We start from the raw sequence: 23,553 nt of genomic DNA on the forward strand, positions 1-23,553 counted from the left end.
AGATCAGAGTTAGAAGTGTATAAACTGAACAATGAAATCCATCTCCAGACCTCTTGAGAGAGCTACGGTGTCTCCCACATATCTATAAAAGAATCCAAACCCAGTAACTCTGGAAAAGATGGATATAAAACTATTAGCAATATAAATAAGTCATAGAACTAAATAAATTGTTTTGAAGGCAGAAATAATTAATTGATGTTTCTGTGTGGAACATGTTATGCTGTCATGGAGATTTATTGTTGGAGTTAGAACATTCACTGTTTAATTTGTGTGTTTCTCACAGAATGTTTAGAAGAATGAGGGGAGATCTCATTGAGACGTATAAGATGATGAATGGGATGGATAGGATAGAGGTGGAAAGACTCTTCCCGCTCAAAAAAGACAGTAGGACTAGGGGGCACAGCCTCAAGATAGAGGGGGGGCGGTTCAGAACGGAGTTGAGGAGGAACTTCTTCACTCAAAGGGTGGTGAATCTCTGGAATTCTCTGCCCGTTGAAGTGGTGGAGGCTGCCTCGCTAAATATTTTTAAGAAGCGGGTTGATGGGTTTTTGATAAGAGAGGGGATTAAGGGTTATGGGGAGAGGGCGGGAAAGTGGAACTGAGCCACGACAGATCAGCCATGATCTTATTGAATGGCGGGGCAGGCTCGAAGGGCCAGATGGCCTACTCCTGCTCCTATTTCTTATGTTCTTATGTTCTTATGTAGTTGTAGTTTTGGCTTTGTGTAGGGTGCAGCTTACTGAGTTGGGAGCAAGACCTGCATCTTAAGTAGAGAATATACTAACTTTACCTTTATTTAATGCAAAATGTGGGTGGGGTGTGAAGAAAAAGATGCTTTTGAAACAGACTGAGAGTAAAGCATCAAAAACCAGGACAAGAAACCAAAGAATCCACAGGTCTTTGAGGAAAAATTTGAGGTTGCTTATCCAAAAACTACATTCTCCATGAAATGTCATGCATTGGAGGATAGCAGGAACACTGAGAATTCCTGTGGCAGTTTGGTTTGGTCCCAGAAAGTGAAGGAACTTTCAGGAGCGTGAAAAGTATCTGACTTTCTGAGGGGAAATCAAAGTGGAAGGGGAAATGCTTCCAGGAGCTTAAAGCATCTTATAGTTTTATTGTGCCTTTCAATTTTAAAGCATGAGTGGTTATGAACTGTAATGTTAAGTTAGTAATGCTGCTTTGTGTTTTTAATCAGTTAAGTCTGTTTTTGCTTAAAATGTTGTGATGTAATTCCTTTCAGTTAATCACTGGGTGTTTGAATTTATCTTCAAACTCTACCAGGATCGTAACAAGGCGCATGAACAAAATAAAATCAGGATATGGATTGGGTCACTGACAGATACATAAGATAAATTCACAGTTAATATCAGTGAAATGACAGAAATATTAAATTAATATTTCACTTTAATATTTACCAAGTTGTGAAAAATGTAACAGATTTAAAAAAAAGATAGAAAAGGGGTCATAATTGATAAACTGATCAAATATAGAAAGGATAAAAGATGGATTGCATCTACACAGTTTAAAGATGGAAGTGAGAGATAACAAAGGCACAATTGCATCAACATATATAACTGTTCATTAGGAAGGCAAATAGTGCCTGAGAATGAGTGGACTACTAATGTGATCTCTATATCTAAAAAGTCCAGTGTACAATATTTTAGTTAGTTCAATATCTGTGCTAAGAAAGTTAATGGAATGTTTTACTCAAGGATAAACAGAAAAAAGTCTAACAACCAAAAATAAAACAAAGTTGTCAGTGTGGTTTCCAAAGGAAAAGGTAATACACGACCAACGTTATGGTATGTTTGGAAGAGATGATAAAAGGAGTTGACAAGGGCATTGTAGTAAATGTAATATATTTGGATATTTAAAAGACATTTCACAGTAGACTCCAAACTAAGGTCAGAATAGGTGGATTCAGCAGGCATATATCAGAGTGGATAATGAGCTGGTAACAAAACAGAAAACAGGGTAGGGTTCACCCGGAGTAAATTTAAGGGCAGCAATAAAGACGGGAAAAATTTGGATAGTGGGGCAGGAATTTCTGGCCACATTCGACCTGAAACTGGAAAATCCTGCCCGAGGTTAATGGACCTTTCCATGGTCGACCCCTTGTCTCGTGGCAGTTGGAATGGGAAACTTCGTCCATTGTGTTCCACAGAAATTGGTACTGGGCCACTTTTGCTCACAATTTATATAAATGATTTGGACTCAGAAGTGCAGTTTCAATGTTATGCAGGTGCCACCAAAGTAGAACACGTAGCTAGTGCAAAGGAAGAAAGCAACACGAAATGGAAATACATTAATAAGCTTGCAGAATGGACATGTAATTGTGCTATAGTTGTATTATAATTACAATTATGATTATGTATAGATTTTTTAATGAGAATGGTTCCAGGGATGAAGAACTCCAGTTATGTAGATGGATTGGAGAAGTTATGACTGTCCTCTTTGGAGAAGAGAAGGTTATAGGGAGATTTGATAGAGGTTTTCAAAATCGTGAGGCGTCTGGACAGAGTCAATAGGGAGAAACTATTCCCTTTGGTGGAAGGATCAAGAACCTTTGGGCACAGATTTCAGATAATTAGCAAAAGAAGCAATGGTAAGGTAAGGAGAAGCCTTTTCACACAGCGAGTGATTAGAACCTGGCATGCACTACCTAAGAGTGTGGTGGAAGTAAGTTCCATCCAGGCATTCAAGAGGGAATTAGATTAATATCTGAAGAAGAAGAATATGAAGGGGAATGGCAATCAGTGAATTGCTTTTTCAGAGAGCCAGCACTGATAGAGTGGGTTGAATGGTCTCCTTCTACTTTGTAACTATTCCATGATTATATAACTCTATAACTGGCAAATGAATTTCAGTATAGGTCAGTGTGAGGTGGTCTATTTTGGTAGGAAGAATAAAGAGGTTACATGCTCCTTCAATAATAAGTTTCAATGAGGAGCAAAGTGATCTAGGAGTACAGATGTAACACCTCGAAGGTTAGAATGTAAAAGCAAAGAAGACTCACTTGAAAAGCTGCAGTTCTGCCTCCTGGAGGCAATGGAGAAGGCACAAGAAAGATTTACAAAAAATGATACCAGAACTGAGAGCATAAACTTACTAGGAAAGACTGAATAGGCAGGGATTTATTTTTTTCCAGAAGAATAAAGGTTGACGGGTAACCCTTTTCAGATTATGACGGGAAGATTGCTAGAGCAGATGTGGATGAAATGTTTATACTCATGGAGGGGAATCCAAAACCAGAGGTTATAAATGTAAGAGAACAACTAATAAATACAATAGGGAATTCAAGAGAAACTTTTCACCCTAAGAGTGGTATGAATGTGACACACTAGCACAGGAATAGGTGAATAAATGGCACAGATATATTTAAGGGGAAGCTCGACAATCATATCAGGGAAAATAGAATAGAACAAGGTGTTGATGGGGTTGGAGGAAGTTCATATGAAATATAAATGTCTGCATTGACAGTAGGGCCAAATGGCCTGTGTCTGTGCTACACAGTTAATGTGATTAGTATAAGCTTCTGATCACCCTCTGCATATCACCTTCTTTGGTTCAGTTACTTCTTTTTATCCATTAAGCATTTTTGCTGTTTTCCGATGATAAAGGTGCTGTATCATCACAAATTGATGTTTTTGTTGTACCTTGCACAACACTCTAATTTTGTTAACGAAAGTCCTTGAAATAACATTGAAAAGACACAGCAAATAAGGACAGGTAATAAATATTGGATTTGCCAGAGATGCCCACATCCCAAGAAAGTATCGTAGAAAAAAATGTTGGCCAGGCTACCTGCTAGCAAGCTTTGGGAACAACTCATCATAATGCATCATTTATTGGACAGAGTCTACACTAACCACAGGAGTATCATTCCTAGGTTGGGGACTTTCAGCTGCCTTTGCCATGGCGGAAATGGTGACACTGATGGAAAATCCATGAGACTGCGGGAACAAGAATCTGGGCGGAGAAATCACATTATGAGATTTTCACCACCCTTTGATGGTGATGCTTTGGGCAGAAACCCCATTTAAATATATTGTCAGGGTGGCAGTGCCAGTATGGCAATACCAGGAAGATGTGGGTCCTCTTCGGAGCACCACTTGGGGATTTCCTTGCTCTGTGTGTGTGTGTGTGTGTGTGTGTGTGTCAGGGTGGGGGGGAGGCGGGGATGCCAGGGGTTTCCCCATTGCTTGTGATGGTGGCGGAAGTTGCCCCCAGTGCTTGTGTGTAGGAGGGGCAGGGGGGATTCTCTCAGTGCTTGTGTGTCTGGAAGGTGTTGCCTTGATGTTTGTGAGTCTCAGTGCTTGTAGATTGGCAACTGTGTCCACGGGGATGGAGTATCTTTTCAGCGCAGATCTTGGAGCCCTTTAGGATGGCAACCCAATCTCTGTGGAGCTGGCACAGAGAGCTAGAGAACTGAGTGACAAAACACAGCTCTACAGCTGGAGAGCTACACATGGTTTAAAGTTTTAATTTTATTTTAGAGTGTCACAAATAGGGTTATATTAACACTGCAATGAAGTTACTGTGAAAATCCCTCAGTCGCCACACTCCAGTGCCCGTTCGGGTACACTGAGAGAAAATTTAGAATAGCCAAACATCTAACCAGCACGTCTTTTGGACTGTGGGAGGAGACCAGAGCACCCAGAGGAAACCCACACAGACATGAGGAGAACGTGCAGACTCCACACAGACAGTGACCCAAGCTAGGAATCAAACCCAAGTCCCTGGTGCTGCGTGCTAACCACTGTGCCACGGTGCCACCATGATTTCTCATTGAAACTGACACCCTGACAATGTGTCAGAGGTTTCCACCCAAAGTTATAAACTATTCAGATAGAGATATCTGAGATTATTATCAGTGCAAACTAGATTAACTGTGAGAAAATAGTTTCAAGTTCAATAATAGAGTAGGTGCTGTGGTGTTATAATGGTCCAGATTCGAATTAACTGCACAATAATTCATTTTGTATTTCCTCATCCTCTGCAACGGAGGCAATTACCAATGCTTGTATTAAATCTAATGCTGCATATGACATTTCTGGCAAGATTTCTGTAACAGATCTGCCAAGCAGCTCAATGGATAACGACTTAATGTCACATCTCTGTTCCATCTATTTGATCATTCAAACCAGGGTTAGATTCTTCATCTTTCTCAGAAAGCTATATATTATTGTTTCTAATTGCTGGTTGGTTTAATAATCAAGCAATCAGCATTTACAAAATAAAAACTGAATGACTTATTTGGCAAAAATGATTTATTCTGATGAAGTACAGTGTTTTATTATACTTACTGATATTTACTTGACTGGAGAATGGTATGAAGGAATAGACTTAGAACTAAGATTTGATTTCTTATGCAGAGTAGGTGTTTCCATTCAATGCAGCCGTCACAACACAATTTGTCCAAATTCAGCCAAATCAATGAAAAAGATCAGGAATTTCAAATGCAAATCAAATTCTCAACAAACAAATTGAACTTGAAACCAACCCTGCCAGGATTCTGGTCATGTCTCAGGCTGAATCAATCACCACTGCAAGTTTCTGTTTATTGGACTCATCTGTGACCCTTCAAGGAGGCTTTTAAAATTAACTTGTTTACTTCAGGCACAAACTGGCTCCTTCTTAGGATTCTTACTTTTTTTTCAGTTGTTACAAGTGATTATTAGTGATTTAAAATCACAGTTGATGATGTTTTAAAAATTATTCATGGGATGTGGGTGTCACTGGCTGGGTCAGCCTTTATCGCCCATCCCTAATTGTCATTGAACAGAGTGGTTTGCCAATCCATTTCAAAGGGCATTTATGAGTCACCTATGGACCAGATCAGGTAAGGATGGATGGCAGATTTCCTTCCCTAACGGATAATGGTTTCATGGTCATCATTAGACTTCTAATTCCAGATTTTTATTGAATTCAAGGGCCTGATTTTCCCCCCAAAAATTCTAAGTGCTGAAACGGCGAGAGAAATGGTGACAATCACGATTGTTTTTTCAGTGGAAGTTCAGTCTCGAATCTCCCACACTCTGTGCACTGCAGTGGCCACAATTGTGAATATCATTAAAAGTTTGGGGAGGGCGGGGTCTATTCACGCCAGAGTCTGACAGTTCCAGGCCCCTGCATATGCACAATGGCCCTGATCTGTCAGATTGCACATTGCTGGCCAACTCGATTGCTGGCTAACCCAGGACCCTGGCATTGCTTCCCCTCCAACCCCCCAGCCCATAGCCTGATCGCACTCTGCACAACCATTCCTGGGCCAGCCCTGAACCCCCCATCCCAGAGCAATGTAATCTCCATCTCCTCCACCAACCCCCTCCACCCCACCTCACTGGCAGATCTCATTCCTGCTGACCCCCCCACCCTGGGAGGCAGATCCCTCCCACCCTGGCAGACCACCCCCCACCCCCATCAGCCTGCCCTGATTGCTGGCCTCCCTCCAGCTTTGATCAACCCAATCTGCAGAGTGGCAGCAGGACCCCCTACCCCCACTGATTGCCCTTATGGCCCCACCCACAACAGACCCTGCCTACAGTAGGCCATTCCCTTTGGCCCCACCCAAAACATGCCCCACCCTTTGGCCCTGCACATAAAAGATCTCACCACTAGGCCCTTCCCCTTGGCCCTGCCTCCTAGGCCCCATCCCCTGTGCCCCATCCCCTTAGCACTGCCCAATGCCTGGTGGACAGTGCCAAAGTGCCCCCGGGCATGGGCACTTTGCCCCTTGGGCAGTGCCAGGGGACAGTGGCTGGCACTGCCAGGGTACCCATGTCCAGAGGGTACCCATGTCAGGGGGCACCACCCATCACCACCTGACCCCCTGGGGGCCCCCAACTGCCCCCTCCCTTCACTCCGGCTGGTCTCTCGCTAATTCCCTGCAAGCGGGGAGCTACTCTAAACCCTGTTGGATTGAAATATTCCTGGCAGAATGGGAGATGATATTGGGTCTGGAGAATTCCATGCCAGGCCCAATAATGAGATTTAAAATACAACAAAAAAAGGTTTAAATCACTTACCTACCTTCCTGCTGGTGTTCAGCACAGTCTCAACTGCACCTGCTCTCTGACTGTGGGAGATATGCTTGCATCAGGAACGCATGCGTGAATCCCACAAAATGGCCGACACATGGATGTCCCATCCCGGAGCACCAAAAACCGTGCGCATTGGGATGGGAAAAGTGGGCTCCAAGTTTCACCATCAGCCATGGTGATAGAAACAGAAAGCTTATTGGTCCATTGGTTAAGAATTAGTAAAATAAAGGGCATTATCTTAAACCATTACCAAGGAATCAACAGAGAATTTCAGAGAATTGACTTTTGATGCAAAGGATTGTTTGGACCTGAAACAATTAACTCTTATTTCTCCCCATCAATGCTGCCAGAACTGCTCTGTATTTCCTGCATCTTCTGTTTTTAATTTCAGAGTTCCTGGGACTGCAGTATTTTTCTTTAGTGTAAATTAGGCAAGTTTTTGCTCAAAGTATGTTACAAATAAGAAAATGTATAAGATAGTTATGTTTCAATCTTTGAGCTTGAAGTGAGACAGAATGTCCTGGAATGGAGGATGATAATCATGCCAAAATTTGCTCAGAGACTGGCCCACGTGATTTGGTTGTCATGGAGACAGAGACTTAGTTTCGAACTCATCAAAACTATCGCTATATCCCTTTGTTCCTCTATACCATACAACACTTATTTTCCAAGGAATGTATCGTCTCTTAATTCTTTTGACCAAAGTTTACTATTCACACTTATTTATATTGAGGTCCATTTTCCACTGCAATCCCATTCTGTGGCAGAATTTTACTGGATTCCAGAGGCAAGCGAGGCTCGGAGAGCTGCATTCTCCATTAGCCTCGGGCAAGATCGAACAAACCTTGGGCAGACATGCTGGTAAAATTCCACATCCTGCATTTTGTTACAGTCTTCCTCTGTATTAACAATCACCGAAAACCTTCAGCTTTGTCTGCAGCTGGGATTCTCTGGTGTTGCTGCAGCAAATGGAGTTTTGGCTGAGCGCCAAATTCCCCATTCTCACTAGCAGTGGGGCGGGAATAGATGAGATCAGAGAATCCTATGCTATACCTTTCAATTGTGACAGCCACAAATTTTGAAATTATACTTACAATTCCTGGATCTAAATCATTTATGTCAAAGGTGGTCCTTGCACTGATCCCTGTGCAACACATCTCTACACACGTTTGACCAATCTGGAGCAATTAATTTTAACCCCTGCTCTTTATTTCCGGTTTTGTGGCCAACTTGCTATTCATTCTGCCAGACTCCCTGATTACACTTGTTTTGATCTTAGACATCAATCTACTATGTGATCTCCTACTGAAGGCTTTTTGGAAATCCAAATTTATAATATCTACTTTATTAACTTTATCAAACTTTCAGTTACTTCTTCAAAGGCTTCAATAAGATTGGTGAAACATGCCTTTGCTTTTGAAATCCATGCTTATTATGTTTTATTATATTTTCAATTTCTCGATGTCTTTCAATTACATCTTTGAATAAGGACTCAATTATTTTTCCTACAATTGATGCTAAGCTAATTGGTTTATGATTCCCTGGACTTGTTCTATCTTACTTTTTAAATAAAGAAATCACTTAAGCTATCTGCAAATCGTAAGGCATCACTTCCTTTTCCATAAATATATATAATAGTGCTTCTGCTGTCTCACTCCCAACTTTTTACCAGGCATAAATGTGTTCCCAAAATTGAATTCAGTAACCACACAAAATCGAATAGTAACTGTACTAAATACTGGGAAGCAACAGAGAAGGGAAGCTGGTCAAACTGACAAAGGCTTCTAAGCTAATTAAGGTATATATCTTCTAAGCTCCAAGCCATTAAAAAATCCTACTTAAAGTTAGAAAGCCACCTTGGTGACTAAGAAATAATGGTGACAAATAAACACATCTCTCCTCATATTTCTGTGAGACACCACGATGGGTATTTAAAGCAAAGATACAAAAAGGCATAAATTCTGCATTGTCTACATATCCTATTAGCACAAAAGGGGCAACATTTCTAACTAATTTAGAAAGATAGAGGCCTACACCTGATCTGCACAGGCATTTGGACCACTGCCACATTGATCTTTTTACAGATGGTTCTGATGGTTGCTTTAAATGAATGCTGGTTTCATTTAATATTTAATGAAACTCCTGCACTTGTTAATGCAGTCACTTTTAAATTTGTTTAAGCTAGTTATAGCTTGTGATATGTGGCCATATAAAGGGATGGTGCAAAGCTGCTCAAGAAAGATCCCAAAATCTGACTACATTTTGTTTTTATGTGAGTTCCAAGCAGCAGCAGTATTCTTACTATCTCCAAACCACAACAGATTGCCATCAGCCTTCCCACTAACATGCCCTGCCCATACCCCTCCAACTGCCAGCTCATAGTTGCATTCTACCCAACTCAAAATCAGCTTTTGACCACAGGACCTTTGAATATTTCATTGGTATCACAGTTGGTGAATTATGTTAAGGCTTTTTGGAAATCTAAATATTTGATGAATTTAGTTCAGCCCTCAGCCTCTCTGGGGTGGTGATGCATCATCACCGTACACCACTGGAATCTTATTTACTCAGAGGCACAGGTTTAGGTCTCACAATTGCAAGAAAACAGTGGTTGAAAGACACCAGGACTCTTCCACATTTGTTAGAAATGATTGACAGCAAAAGAGGTAAGTCCTTCCGATAAATGTCACTTTGCTTTGTCAATTGTATGGAAGAGGTTTCTCTTTGAATGTAAGGGTGTACTTGAAACACTTCTAAAGTAAGGAATAATAGAGCCACAAAGCAGCTTCTCTCTACCTATCTTAGATTTTAGTTTAGCTAGGTATGCATTTTCTGCGTCGTTAGAAGTCCTCTAATCTTCTGTGACAACCGTTGCCTCACAGATATTATAAAGATACCTTTAAGAGTACCTATTCCCTTTGTAATGAATTTATATATATATATATACATATAAAATAGTGGGTGAGATTTTCCAGCCTCTCCTGCTGGTGGGATCTTGTGCAGCCCTCACCCCACCCTCCTCCTCTGGTGGGTTCTCTGGTGGTGGGCAAATAAAGCATACAAAATGCATAGACTCTGCAGGATCAAAAAATCCCGCCTGTAGCGGAACTGTCTCTATTATCTCATTCCTAACTTTTTAATATGCGTAAATGTGTTCTCAAAATAGAATTCAGCTAAAATTTGTACACTAAACAGAATAGTAATTGAATGAAACGATAGGAAACAACAGGTAAGCAAAGCTTGTCAAATCAATAAAGACTCTACCATTTTGATCTTCTACCTAAATCCAACTTTCCCACATTATCCCATATCCCTTAGTTCCCTTATTAACCAAAACTGTATTGATAGAACATATTTAACAACTAAGCATCCACAGATCTCTGGGTTTCCAAAGATTCACAACCTGCTGAACAAAAAAAATTGGAACATTTCTATTAAATCTCTTCTTAATCTCTCTTTATCCAAGGAGAGCAGTCACAGTTGCCGGAATTTTACTGTCTTGCCTGTTTGAGACTTGTAAGATCTCGCCCAAGGCCAGGGAGAATGCTGTTCTGTGACCCTCGCCCGCCATGATTCTGGGGCAAGTGAGGCAGTAAAATACCAGCCAATTTCTTCAATCTATCCATGTAACTGACATTCCTCACCCGTTGAACAATTCTTATGAATGTTTCCTACATCCTCTCTAATGCAAACATATCCTTCCCAAAGTGTGCTGCCTAGAACTGGACACAATACTCTTGTTGAAACAAAACTAGTGTTTTACTGGTTTGTCATAAGTTCTTTGCACCCATTTATAAATGCTAGGATTCCTTTAATAACACATCACATTTCATCCTGCCACCTTCAATGATTTCTGCAAATCTACATCCAGGTCCCTTTTCTCCTGCACCCCGTTTAGAATTGTAGCCTTTTTTTTAATATTACCTTTCCACATTCTTTCTACTAAAATGAATCACTTCACACTTTTCTGCATTGAATTACATCTGCCATCCACCCCATCAGCTTCACAAAGGATGTTTCCAGTCATGGGGAATTTAGAACTAGGGGGGAACACTTTCAAAATAGGGGATTTATGAAGGAGACAAGGAGGTACCAAAATCGTATAAGGGTGTACGGAACAGAGCTAGTAAATACAGTTGAGGTACAGATCAGCCATGATGTAACTGAAAGGGCGAGAAGGCTCAAATGATTCTGGTATCTATGTTCTTAAAATGCCTAAGAGCCTGTCATTTATGAGGATAGTCACTCTAGTTTGCTCTTCAGAGTCCTCAGTTTTCAAGTAGGTGTAATTAAAAACATGCTGTTCTTCATTATTGTTCACACAGCTTGTAAGATTTCACAAAAGGAAAATGCATTCAATTTCTATGATGGCAATTGGAACACATAAGCTGTTGCAGGATTTGAGCAAGAATAATTAAACATAATCTTCCACTCTGCTCATTTCCGGAGCATGGAGAACTCAATGCTGAAGTGTAAAACTCAGACTGGCAAAGGCATTGCTGTTGTCATGTCACATTCCCTGCTTCTGAGTTGTTGGAAAAAAAATGGCTTCAGAAAGTGGCTAATAAAACCTGCCATTTTAACAATTGAGGTGGGAACCTAAACATTCATTCTTCAGGGGAAATCTACAGTCATCTAAAAAGTTAAGTAGCAATTTGAAAAAGCATATTCGTTCTTTTGCTCCTAACTCCCCTCAAGAATTCTCAAGTATTCAATATTTATTGAAACATTCACACTTCATTTTGGGTGATAAAGCATTGGAATATTTTGGAATAAAAACAGCAGCTAGAACACAATGAAGAAGGTAAACAATGCACTTTGCAACACAAAGCATTCCCGAATATAGTATAGCCAATACGCACACCCAAGGCTGCATTAGACCAACTAGCTATAAATTAGCAAGCATTTATTACTTTACAGTAACAACTGATTCTAGATAATCTCAAGTGTTCTTTCTAAATCAGATTGACAGTTTGTTAATGCAGGTTGAAATCAAGTGATGACTATGCAGTAGGAAGTGTTTATTGGAAGGTATCAATAAGCAAATGCCCTGACAACCAACACTCTATTTCTGTTGATCATTAAACAATGTATTTCCTTGTTAACAAAGGGAAATAAAATCCAAAAGGACTTCACCAACCAATCAAGAGAAAATTAAGTAAAATCCAAAGTAAAGGAAAATCATGAAACAAAACTCACCGTGGCTAGCTCATCAAACTTGCCAAATAGTTCATTTAAGAGCTTGACTAGTTCCTGTGCCGTGCACTGTGAAGCCAAACTGGTAAAACCCACAATATCGGCAAACAGGATGCTGGGAGAGGAGGAGAAAGAAACCAAATGTAAGTCCTGTTTTTCCAAATAGGTGTAAATAAAATCGAGGTATAACAGTAAATATATTACCTGCTGCCATCACGGACTGTTCAAAGCCTAATCCAGAAATGGATTTCAAACTAGGCCTTTTTTGGGTGGAGTGGGGGCGAGGGGGTGGGGGGGTTGTGGGAAGATGTTAATCACCGTTGTTGAATTGAGAAAGGGTGCAAACACCCACAACACTTGGGTGCCATCTCTTTTGTCCACCACACATTTTTATGGCGAACCAGTTGGAGGAAGCTGCATCTTCCACTGGTCTGAAACTGGGTTCATGTCAATCCAAATTATAACCATATTAATGGACAGCCAGGGTTGTTGTATGCTGAGATTTGAAGTGATGGTAACAAAATTCAAGCAATGATTTTAGACCAGTAGGATCATAAGAATGATAAGAACTAGGAGAAGAGTAGGCAAGTTAGTCCCTCAAGCTTGTTCCACCATTTAATACCATCATGGCTGATCTCATCTCAGTCTCAATTCCACTTGCCTGCGGACCATCATAGCTCTTCAAACCCTTACTAAATAAAAACCTGTCCACCACTTCCTTGAACTTGCTCAAAGTCCCGGCATCCACCACGCTCTGGGGTGGTGAATTTCACAGACTCACAATCTTTTGAGAGAAGTAGTTTCTCCTCATCTCTGTTTTAAATCTGCCACCACTGGTTTCTTTTTTTTAGTGGTCTTTTTTGCTGGTGTATTATTTCTTAATAAATATTGGTACTAATTTGGTTAATGTATTTTTGCACCAATGTGATTCTCATTGGGAATCTCTTCCCTGAGCACTCTGAGCATGATTCCATTGTGGCCTCATTGGTACCTGTTCTGAAGAATTTCAAATTGACTTTCCCAGATAGATGGAAATCAGGTCTCATTTTTAATTTGGTGCCGTTACATACTCAATGATAGAAATTTTATGTACAAAGAATCAAAACAATGGGGCAAAAATTGCAAATTGTTTGTAACTGAACTAGTTAAAACTAGTTGTTCCTAACTGAACTAGTTAGTTCAGTTAGGAACAACTAGTTTTAACTAGTTCAATTTGAACTAGTTAAATTTGAACTAGTTAGTTCAGTTATGGACAACTAGTTTTAACTAGTTCAGTTATTTCAGTTAAGGAGCACGGTTTGGAAAAGCTAATCTTTGCTTATAATTATTTAACTTATGGAGTACACATAAAATTTAAATAACATGTAAACTGTTAGATTTACAATTTATTTTGTTGTAGATCACCCATTTTTATTTTATAGGCAGGAATGTTGTTGTGTCCATTACCAATATCCTAGATGAAATGATGGCACAGCCAAACTTTTCTTCATCAGTGAAAATTAGGTACTGACTTACTTTTTTGTAGTACGCTATATGTCATTGATTCAAAAGCATTCAAAACATTATTTTAGCATTATTTTGGCAGGAGTTGTCAGAAATGGGACATGTTTAAAGATCAGTCCGCCTTTGGGTACCATTCATTCTCCTAAGGCAATGGTCTTGTGGTACCACTGCTAGACTATTAACCCAGAAACGCAACTAATGTTCTGGGATCTGGGATCTGGGTTCAAATATTGCCATGGCAGATGGTAGAATATGAATTCAATTTTTAAAAATCTAGAATTAATAATTTACTGATGATCATGAAGCCATTGTTGATTGTCAGAAATACTCATCGAGTTCATTAGCGTCCTTAGGGAAGGAAATCCACCATCCTTACCTGGTCTGGCCTGTATGTGACTTCAGAGCCACAGCAATGTGGTTGATTCTCAACTGCCCTCTGAAATGACCTAGCAAGCAATTCAGATCAAGGGCAACTAGGGATGGGCAATAAATGCTGGCCAGTGACATCTATATCCCATGAATGAATTAAAAAAAGGTATCCACGAGGCAGTGGAGCTGTTTGACCCTAGCTGTGAGGTTGGCTCATGAACGCTGCTGTTGCACATTTAAATACAACTCATGTCAAAATAGTTCTACTCCACAGAATTGGATTTGTTTTTTGATGTTCTATTCCAGCCATTGATTCTCCTCTAATCACATATGAAAATGGGTACACACTCAGTATTGTCATTATTCATGTGTGAATAGCCATTTCTTAGTTGGAAAGCTTTTGCTGATCCCACCTTCACAATGCTACTACCTCCACTGAAACAAATGAACTTTCATGGTAGAATTTTAACTATAAAGAATGAAAAGACTTGAGGGAAATCTCACACTTTGACAGAAAAATGATTAGATTCAAAGTAAATTTGTCAAATTTGTCAGCTTCAATACCGCATATGAAATAAACTTAAATTATTTGTGACAATGAATAGTTTCACAATAGAAAAAATGTAAATTTGTCCTTTGATTTGTTTACTTATAAGCATTTACTTTTGTTCTGGACATACATAAAAGGAAACAAATCACCGCAAGTCTATTCCACAGGTTAATTTTCTTGGCAAAAATATTCAACTCATGAATATCAGCAAACCTACCAATGAATTTGTTCACAGAATTGATAAAGATTGTGATGAGAAATAAATGCAACATGGTTCCCTTTGGAACTCTGCCAGTAACCAGAATCAACACAGAGCTGCTGCAATTATTATGCATCCTCCGCTTGTGTGAATGCAACCAATTAATTAACTTAAACTGTGTTGAAGGAGACTTAATTCTATAAATTCTTTGCAACTTCCAGGACCTGATGCTTATCGTGTTGTGATTAACTTAAACAGATGTATCATATTTGCACAGATGTAATTTACTATACTTACAGAAATGGTTCTAATGACGATACACTATGGATATGGAAAAGAGGGATGTCTTAATTACGCAGTAATGGAAAGAGATGTTACTGCCTGATATTAAATTTACATAATCAGTATACGTGTTCAATAGCTATTTTGCCTAAACCTGAGCACATAGAAATATAATATGGGAGTTTTATTTAGAAGTCACATTGCCAATAAATATTCTGTGTAACGTTCCCTTGGATTCAGGGTAGTTTCATGAATTCTAGCAGGTTAGCCTCTAGCCTTTATTAATTTACCAATGGAGTTTTAAGTAAACCCAAGTGAGGAAAGGTATAACTAAGTTTATAATATTCAACAATTTAACATTGAGAAACTCTATCCACTCCAGGTTAGGGACTGGTACCAAACCATTGTCAACCACAGCACAAACTAGGTTTTCTTCAGGAGAGTCAGGTAACAAAAATGGAATAGACTTTTTAAACTGAAACTAAAATGTTGTTCAGCTCTGCCTGTGAAAGGCTTAGATCTTGTTGTGCTGCCAATAAAACTGGCAGCTTTTGCTATCACTGCAAATATAACTTTCAGAATTCCACATGTAGCTGAATAGAGAAATCTAACAGCTTCTGTCGGTTATTCCCTACTCCTCCACTGGGTACGGTCTTGTGGAATGTCAGGTTTCCCACCATGATCAAAAATCAATTGGTCTGTAAAGTAATAAACAATATTCACTGTTATCATTCTTGTGAACATTTATGATATTTCGGCCCCTGCCTTAGTCCCACGTGTACAGACCAATCCGTATTTCACCTCTTGTAAAATGACTAAAAAGTGAAGAATGATCATGGCATTTTGCTTTTTCTTATTTGTTCATGGGATGTGGCATCGCTGGCTGGGCCAGCATTTATTGCTCATCCCTTATTGCTCATAGAGTCAACCACATTGCTGTGAATCTGGAGGCACATATTGGCCGGACCAGGTAAGCATGTCAGATTTCTTTCCCTAAAAGGACATTAGTGAACCAGAGTGGTTTCTACTACAATCAACAATAGCTTTGTGGGCGTCATTAGAGTTCAATTTTAGATACTTTATTGAATTTAAATTCCACCCACTGCTATGGTGGGATACAAACCTGGGTGCCCTGAGTCTCTGGATTACTAATCCAGTGACAATACCACTACACCGCTGCCTCTCCTATCTTGTTCCTTGTGGAATTTTCAATGTGATTGGCTGCTGAACCTGTTTGATGACATCACTGTTGCTGGACAGTAGAGTTCTCTGTTACTGGTGTCAGAATCAAATTAATGTGCAAAAGGTGAAGTTCACACTACAAAGATTACAACGTGCGAAATCTTCCAGCCTTGCTCACCCTGAAACCAGAAAATACAGCATGAGGTCATTGGACCTTTCCATGGTCCACCCCTCACTCCGATTCCTGTGCCGGACGGGATGGTAAAATTCGTCCCTTTGCCTTTGGGCAACTTTCTTTGATGTCAGAAGTGAGCATTGTCAGGTCACTACTGACAAAAAATCCTAGGCCATATTAAGTTCATCTTAAACCAAAACTGGTGAGATATAAAAATCTACTGAATGTCACTCAATAGCTACTTGAAATAATCATTGTGTGCGCCAGCGATGCCCACATCCTATGGACAAACAAAAAAAGTAAAATGCAATGATTATCCTTCACTTTTTAATCATTTTACAGGAAGTGAAATACGGATTGTTCTATACACATGGGACTAAGGCAAGGGCCGAAATATCATAAATGTTCACAAGAATGATAACAATGAATATTGTTTATTACATTATAAACCAATTGATTTTTGATCATGGTGGAAAATCTGATATTCCACAAGACCACACCCAGTGTAGGAGTAGGGTTCCCTAGTTGGGTTCTAGAACAAGGGGTTACATTCTCAGGATAGGCCATTTAAGACTCAGGTGAGAAGAAATTTCTTCACTCAAAAGCTGCTGAACCTGCAGAATTCTCTAGAACAGAGGGCTGTAGAGGCCAAAAACATTTAATAAAGAAATAGATTGATTTCTGGATATTAAAAGTATCAAGGGATATGGGGAGAGAGTGGGATTATGGCATTGAGATAGAGGATCAAGCACAATTATAGTGGATGGCAGAGCAGGTTCGATAGGCCGAATGGCCTACTCCAATTTCTATTTTCCACATTTCTATATTTCTGACCTATATGTATCTCCAGATGCAGAGAAAGGTACTTGACTGTTATTTGTCCTCTGTAATAGCTTACTAGCAAGTCACTCAGTTTATCAAAACCACAGCAAGAAACTGTTATCCACATGAACTGCAGTGGTTCAAGTAGCGGCTCACCACCACACATAAATCCTATGAATTAATATAGATTTTCACTCTGACTAGTGTAAACAGATTTAGACATCTGAATTGTAAATATTGAAATAAGGTCCACACTCAGTTCAGGAGGCGCCACAGCTGTCTAAAAAAGATTCCAATCAACTTAACAGTTGCACAAGTGTCCAGAACCTGAAAATGGGCATAACAACATTGAACTTAGACTCCAACATGTCTGTTCAGGTTACTGATCTGATTCAGATGTTGTATTTCCAGATTTACATTCCGTGCATCTAAAGCTGCTTTGTACTAATGCAAAACCAACCGTGCAATTGATCTGTAAACTTTTGAAAGTGAAAAACTGTAAGCTTGAAAAACTTTTAACAGCAATTAGTTATGCAATATTACAACTCATTAACAGTCACTAATATTTACATTCAAACAAAGAGAATAAGGCAAATAAACAAATGTTATTCTCTCACCTACGTCTGAGAGTAAAGGTTTACTAATAAAGGAAGGTTTGGTTACAATATTTTATTCATTCAGTTGATGTGAAAACAAAATCACAGTTGCTTCCATTTGTTTAATTGGAATTGACTTCAAAACTAATTTGATGCAACAGCTATATTAACAAGGGCATTAGCAGCAGGAAATGCTGTGTGACACTTCAAGGAGAGTTTTAATATTCCCTAGCAAACACCCATGCTGCTTGCACATCTGGACAACTCTGTCAAATACAGGATTGAGCAGTTCAATCTCCAAATACATTTCTAATCAATCTACTACAACTTTAAGGTATGGCTACTCAGGTGAGATGGTTAGCATCTGATTTTTTTTCAGCTATGTCTCATTTGAGATTAATTATCAAATGACTGTTGATATGTAAATTGTATGGTACAATGTTTAATATTTTCAGAGCCACTGTGCCTTTTAAAAGAAATGTACAAATACTTTTTAAATTTGGAAACATCCAAATCACCTCTTCACAAATGCGAAATTTAACTCAATAAAGGAGTGAAGTTTTTTTTATTTTGGGCACAATTGGTGATTTGGACTCAAGCAACAGTTGTGTTAGTTTTGGAAAGACTTTTAATCCCCCACAAAGTTTCTGCTCAAATTCATTTACATTTTACCAAATGTAATACCAGCAGGCACAATCAATGAAGTGTTAGATTTCTGTAATGTTTGTTTTAAAAATATTCCTTGATATATTTATGTGTGACAACTTAATGCAGATTGATTAATACAGTTAAAAATTAGTTTATCAGAACAAGTAATAAGTTTTAATCAATGGCTTGTCCACTACCTCTGAGTAACCCAATTTTAAATAACGGGAAAAAATTTTTAAAAACTATACAGCATAATTTGCTGGTTAAGTTGGTCTACAGTAATCTGTTGCTTTAAATATAGAACATAGAACATAGAACATAGAACATTACAGCGCAGAACAGGCCCTTCGGCCCACGATGTTGCGCCGACCAGTTACAAAAACAATGACCCACTAGCCTATACCAATCCCTTTTCGTCCATAAACCTATCCAGAGATCTCTTAAACGCCCCCAAACTAGACGCATTTACAACTGCAGCAGGCAGGGCATTCCAATCCCTCACCACCCGCTGGGTAAAGAACCTACCCCTGACATCCGTCCTGTAGCTACCCCCCCTTAATTTAAAGCCATGCCCCCTCGTGCTAGCTTTCTCCATCCGAGGAAAAAGGCTATCACTATCCACCCTATCTAAACCTCTAATCATCTTATATGTTTCAATAAGATCCCCTCTTAGCCGCCTTCTTTCCAACGAAAACAACCCCAAATCCCTCAGTCTCTCCTCATAGGACCTCCCCACCATACCAGGCAACATCCTAGTAAACCTCCTCTGCACCCTCTCCAACGCCTCCACATCCTTCTTGTAATGCGGGGACCAGAACTGCACACAGTACTCCAAGTGCGGCCGCACTAGAGTAGTGTACAGTTGCAACATTACACTGCGACTCCTAAATTCAATCCCCCTACCAATAAACGCCAAGACACCGTACGCCTTCTTAACAACCTTATCTACTTGATTCCCAACTTTCAGGGATCTATGTACACACACACCTAGATCCCTCTGTTCATCCACACTATTCAAAGTCCTCCCGTTAGCCCTATACTCGACACATCTGTTGTTCCTACCAAAGTGAATTACCTCACACTTCTCCGCATTAAATTCCATCCGCCACCTCTCGGCCCAGCTCTGCAACCTATCTAAGTCTCCCTGCAGACTATGACACCCTTCCTCACAATCTACCACACCTCCAACTTTGGTGTCATCAGCAAATTTACTAATCCACCCAACTATACCCTCATCCAGATCATTAATAAAAATTACAAACAACAGTGGCCCCAAAACAGATCCCTGAGGCACACCACTCGTAACTGTACTCCATGATGAATATTTACCATCCACCACCACCCTCTGTCTCCTATCTGATAGCCAATTCCTGATCCAACTTCCTAGATTACCCACAATCCCATACATCTGCATTTTCTGCAGAAGCCTACCATGGTGAACCTTATCGAACGCCTTACTAAAATCCATGTATACCACGTCAACTGCCTTGCCCCCATCCACCTCTTTGGTCACCTTCTCAAAAAACTCAATAAGGTTAGTAAGGCACGACCTACCCGCTACAAAACCATGCTGACTATTTCTAATCAATTCATTACACTCCAAATAACTATAAATCCTATCCCTAATAATTTTTTCTAAAACCTTGCCCACAACAGAAGTAAGACTCACCGGTCTATAATTCCCGGCAAAGTCTCTGTTCCCCTTCTTAAACAATGGGACAACATTCGCTATCCTCCAATCCTCCGGGACTACACCAGAGACCAATGACGACCTGAAGATCTGAGCCAGAGGCTCTGCAATCACCTCTCTAGCCTCCCAGAGAATCCTAGGGTAGATCCCATCCGGACCAGGGGACTTATCTATTTTCAGCCCCTCAAGAATTTCCAGCACATCCCCTTTATCAACCGTAATACTGTCTATTTTACACCCCTGCAACCCAATGTCCTCCTCAGCTATATTCATGTCCCCCTGCGTGAACACCGAAGAGAAATATTGGTTCAATACTTCTCCAATCTCCTCCGGTTCCACACACAACTTCCCCCTGCTGTCTGTAACTGGCCCTAATCTTGCCCTGACCAACCTTCTGTTCTTGACATACCTATAGAACGCCTTAGGATTCTCCTTAATCCTATCAGCCAAATTCTTCTCATGTCCTCTTTTAGCCCTTCTCAACTCACTCTTCAACTCCCTCCTAGCCAATCTAAAGCTTTCTAGTGCACTATCTGAGCCCTCCAATCTCATCCGAACAAAAGCCTCCTTTTTCTTTTTAACCATCGACTCAACTCTTTTAGTGCACCACGGTTCCCTAGATCTACCAAATCCACCATGCCTGACAGGGACATACCTATCAAGGACTCGCAGTAGCTGCTCCTTGAAAAAACTCCACATTTCAGACGTTCCCAGTCCCTGTAATCCCCTAATCCAATCCATGCTTCCTAATTCACTCCTGATAGCCTCATAATCGCCCTTACCCCAGCTAAAATTGCTGACCCGAGGTTCATGCCTATCTCTTCCCATCACTAAGGTGAACGTAACCGAATTGTGGTCACTATCACCAAAATGCACACCAACTTCCAAGTCTAGCACCTGGTCTGGCTCATTTCCCAGCACCAAATCCAATATAGCCTCACCTCTAGTTGGCCTGTCTACATACTGAGACAAAAAACCTTCCTGCACGCTTTGTACAAACACTGACCCCTCTAGCGAGCTAGAACTATAGCAACTCCAATCAATATTCGTAAAGTTAAAGTCCCCCATAACAATTACCCTATTACTTTCACTCCTAACCAGGATTGTCTCCGCAATCCTTTCCTCAACCTCTCTAGAACTTTTAGGAGGTCTATAAAAGACTCCCAACAGGGTGACCTCTCCTCTCCTATTTCTAATCTCCGCCCATACTACCTCAACTGACAAGTCCTCATCAAACTTTCTCTCCGACACTGTGATACAGTCCTTGACTAGCAATGCTACCCCACCCCCCCTTCTACCTTCTTCTCTACTCCGACTAAAGCATTTGTACCCCGGAACCTGCAACATCCATTCCTGACCCTGCTCTATCCATGTCTCAGAAATGGCCACAACATCAAAGTCCCAGGTACTGATCCACGCTGCAAGTTCATCCACTTTATTGCGAATACTCCTCGCATTAAAGTACACGCATTTCAAACCCTGCTCCGCCCCACCCCCACTATGCCGTGCCTTGCATTCCCCAACTATGCCCCCCTCACTTTCACCCCCTTTCCTCACTATCCCTCCCCCCCTCCGAATCAGTTTAAACCTTCCTGCATCGCTTTTGCAAATTTACCCCCCAGGATATTGATTCCCCTCTGGTTCAGGTGTAGACCATCCCTCTTATAGAGGTCCCACCTTCCCCAGAATGAGCCCCAATTGCTCAAGTACCTGAACCCCTCCCTCCTGCACCATCCCCTCAGCCACGAGTTCAAACTTTCCCTCTCCCTATTCCTCTCTAAACTATCCCGTGGCACAGGCAAGAGTCCAGATATAACTACTCTTTCTGACTTCGCCTTTAGTTTCCACCCCAACTCCATAAATCTTTGCTTAATATCCCCTTCCCTTAATCTCCCTATGTCATGTGTCCCCACATGAACTATAACTTGGGGTTGATCTCCCTCTCCCCTAAGAGTCCTGAATACTCTGTCCGATACATCCTGGACCCCAGCCCCTGGTAGGCAACACACCAGCCCAGAGTCCCTACCCTTACCTCCAACTCTCCTATCCGTCCCCATAACTGTGGAGTCCCCAATCACGAGGCCCAATCTCTTACCCCTAACCACCTGAGGCTTGCCAATAGGCTCACCCCCAGAGACCTGCTCCCTTTGGCTATCCCCAGTTGATTTCTCCTCAACTGTAGCCTCCAGGACCGAAAACCTATTTTGGAGGGGAACAGCCCCAGGGGATTGTCCCCCCAACTGCTTTTTGCCCCTCTTCCTGGCAGTGACCCAAGACTTATTCCTAAGACTTATTCTTAAATATATATTCAAACACTTTTAGAAGATATCTGTAAGTGTCCTTGCATCCAAAAGAGTAATCTTAATTTTTAAGAACTCATCAAAAGTCTGCAACATGCACAATTAGTGGAAACTCGTAAGGTTGATTTGTTCAATCTGTTGTGTGGCCAATTTTGTAGCTGGGCTGGCTTAGAACATAGAGCAGTACAGCACAGGAACAGGCCCTTTGGCCCATAATGCTGTGCCGAACATGACACTAAATTAAACTAAACCCTTCTGCCTGCCCTTTGTCCATATCCCTCTATTCCTTGCATATTCATGTGCTTATCTAAAACCCCTTTAAATGCTCCTATTGTATCTGCCTGCACCACCAACAGACACCTGCCACTTTCTGTGTAAAAAAACTTGCCTCTACTGGTATGACTTGACGAGTGCAAAAAAATCATGGAAACTCACTCTGCATTGGTTGCAACTTGGAACTGAAACCCTTGAATTTCTGAACTGGGGGTTGGCCAATTTCAGGCAAATTATGTTAAAAAAAACAGCATAACCTGGCAGAAGTTCTATCCTTATATTTAACCTGAATTTTATTGTGATAAAGAAGTAACTGGGACTGTTTTTGAAGAATAATTCTGTCATTGACACAAACATTTATTTTGTATATATGAAATTGGAAACATTTAGAGTGGGTTTATTGAATACGTCACCCGCAGTTATCAGACTCCCACTTGCCACTGAATATTTATAAACTTCTCATTAATTCCAGTCTGCAAAGAAATTACATGTATCAATGTGTTAATCATTTCATTATCTCCCTAATTTATAATAGATTGTCTCTCCTATATGAAGGCACTGATTAAAGAGATCAAATGTTGATGAAAATGCGAAAATAGAATTTCAAAATTACATTTTTAATCATTATGATTTGTCATTAAGTACTAATCTGTAATATTTCAAAATGAAAATATTGTGCTTAACATTTACATAAAATTAGACTTATTTTTATCTTGGAGGTT

The 23,553-nt window shown here is 40.4% G+C and overlaps 1 protein-coding gene across 2 annotated transcripts in view; it reads right to left on the minus strand.

Moving 5' to 3' along the window:
* The window catches only part of LOC145356485 (adenylate cyclase type 1-like), a 242,107-nt gene that overhangs the window by 204,162 nt on the left and 14,392 nt on the right, over positions 1–23,553 (minus strand). For both annotated transcript variants that reach the window (XM_080209223.1, XM_080209218.1), the window contains exon 4: positions 12,246–12,357. In XM_080209223.1, coding sequence (XP_080065349.1) covers positions 12,246–12,357 — 112 coding nt within the window. The remainder of the gene's footprint in view (positions 1–12,245; positions 12,358–23,553) is intronic.

The sequence above is a fragment of the Carcharhinus amblyrhynchos genome, chromosome 2 (assembly GCF_965287045.1).
Source record: "Carcharhinus amblyrhynchos chromosome 2, sCarAmb.v2.hapA, whole genome shotgun sequence".
In the NCBI taxonomy this organism is placed as follows: Eukaryota; Metazoa; Chordata; class Chondrichthyes; order Carcharhiniformes; family Carcharhinidae; genus Carcharhinus; species Carcharhinus amblyrhynchos.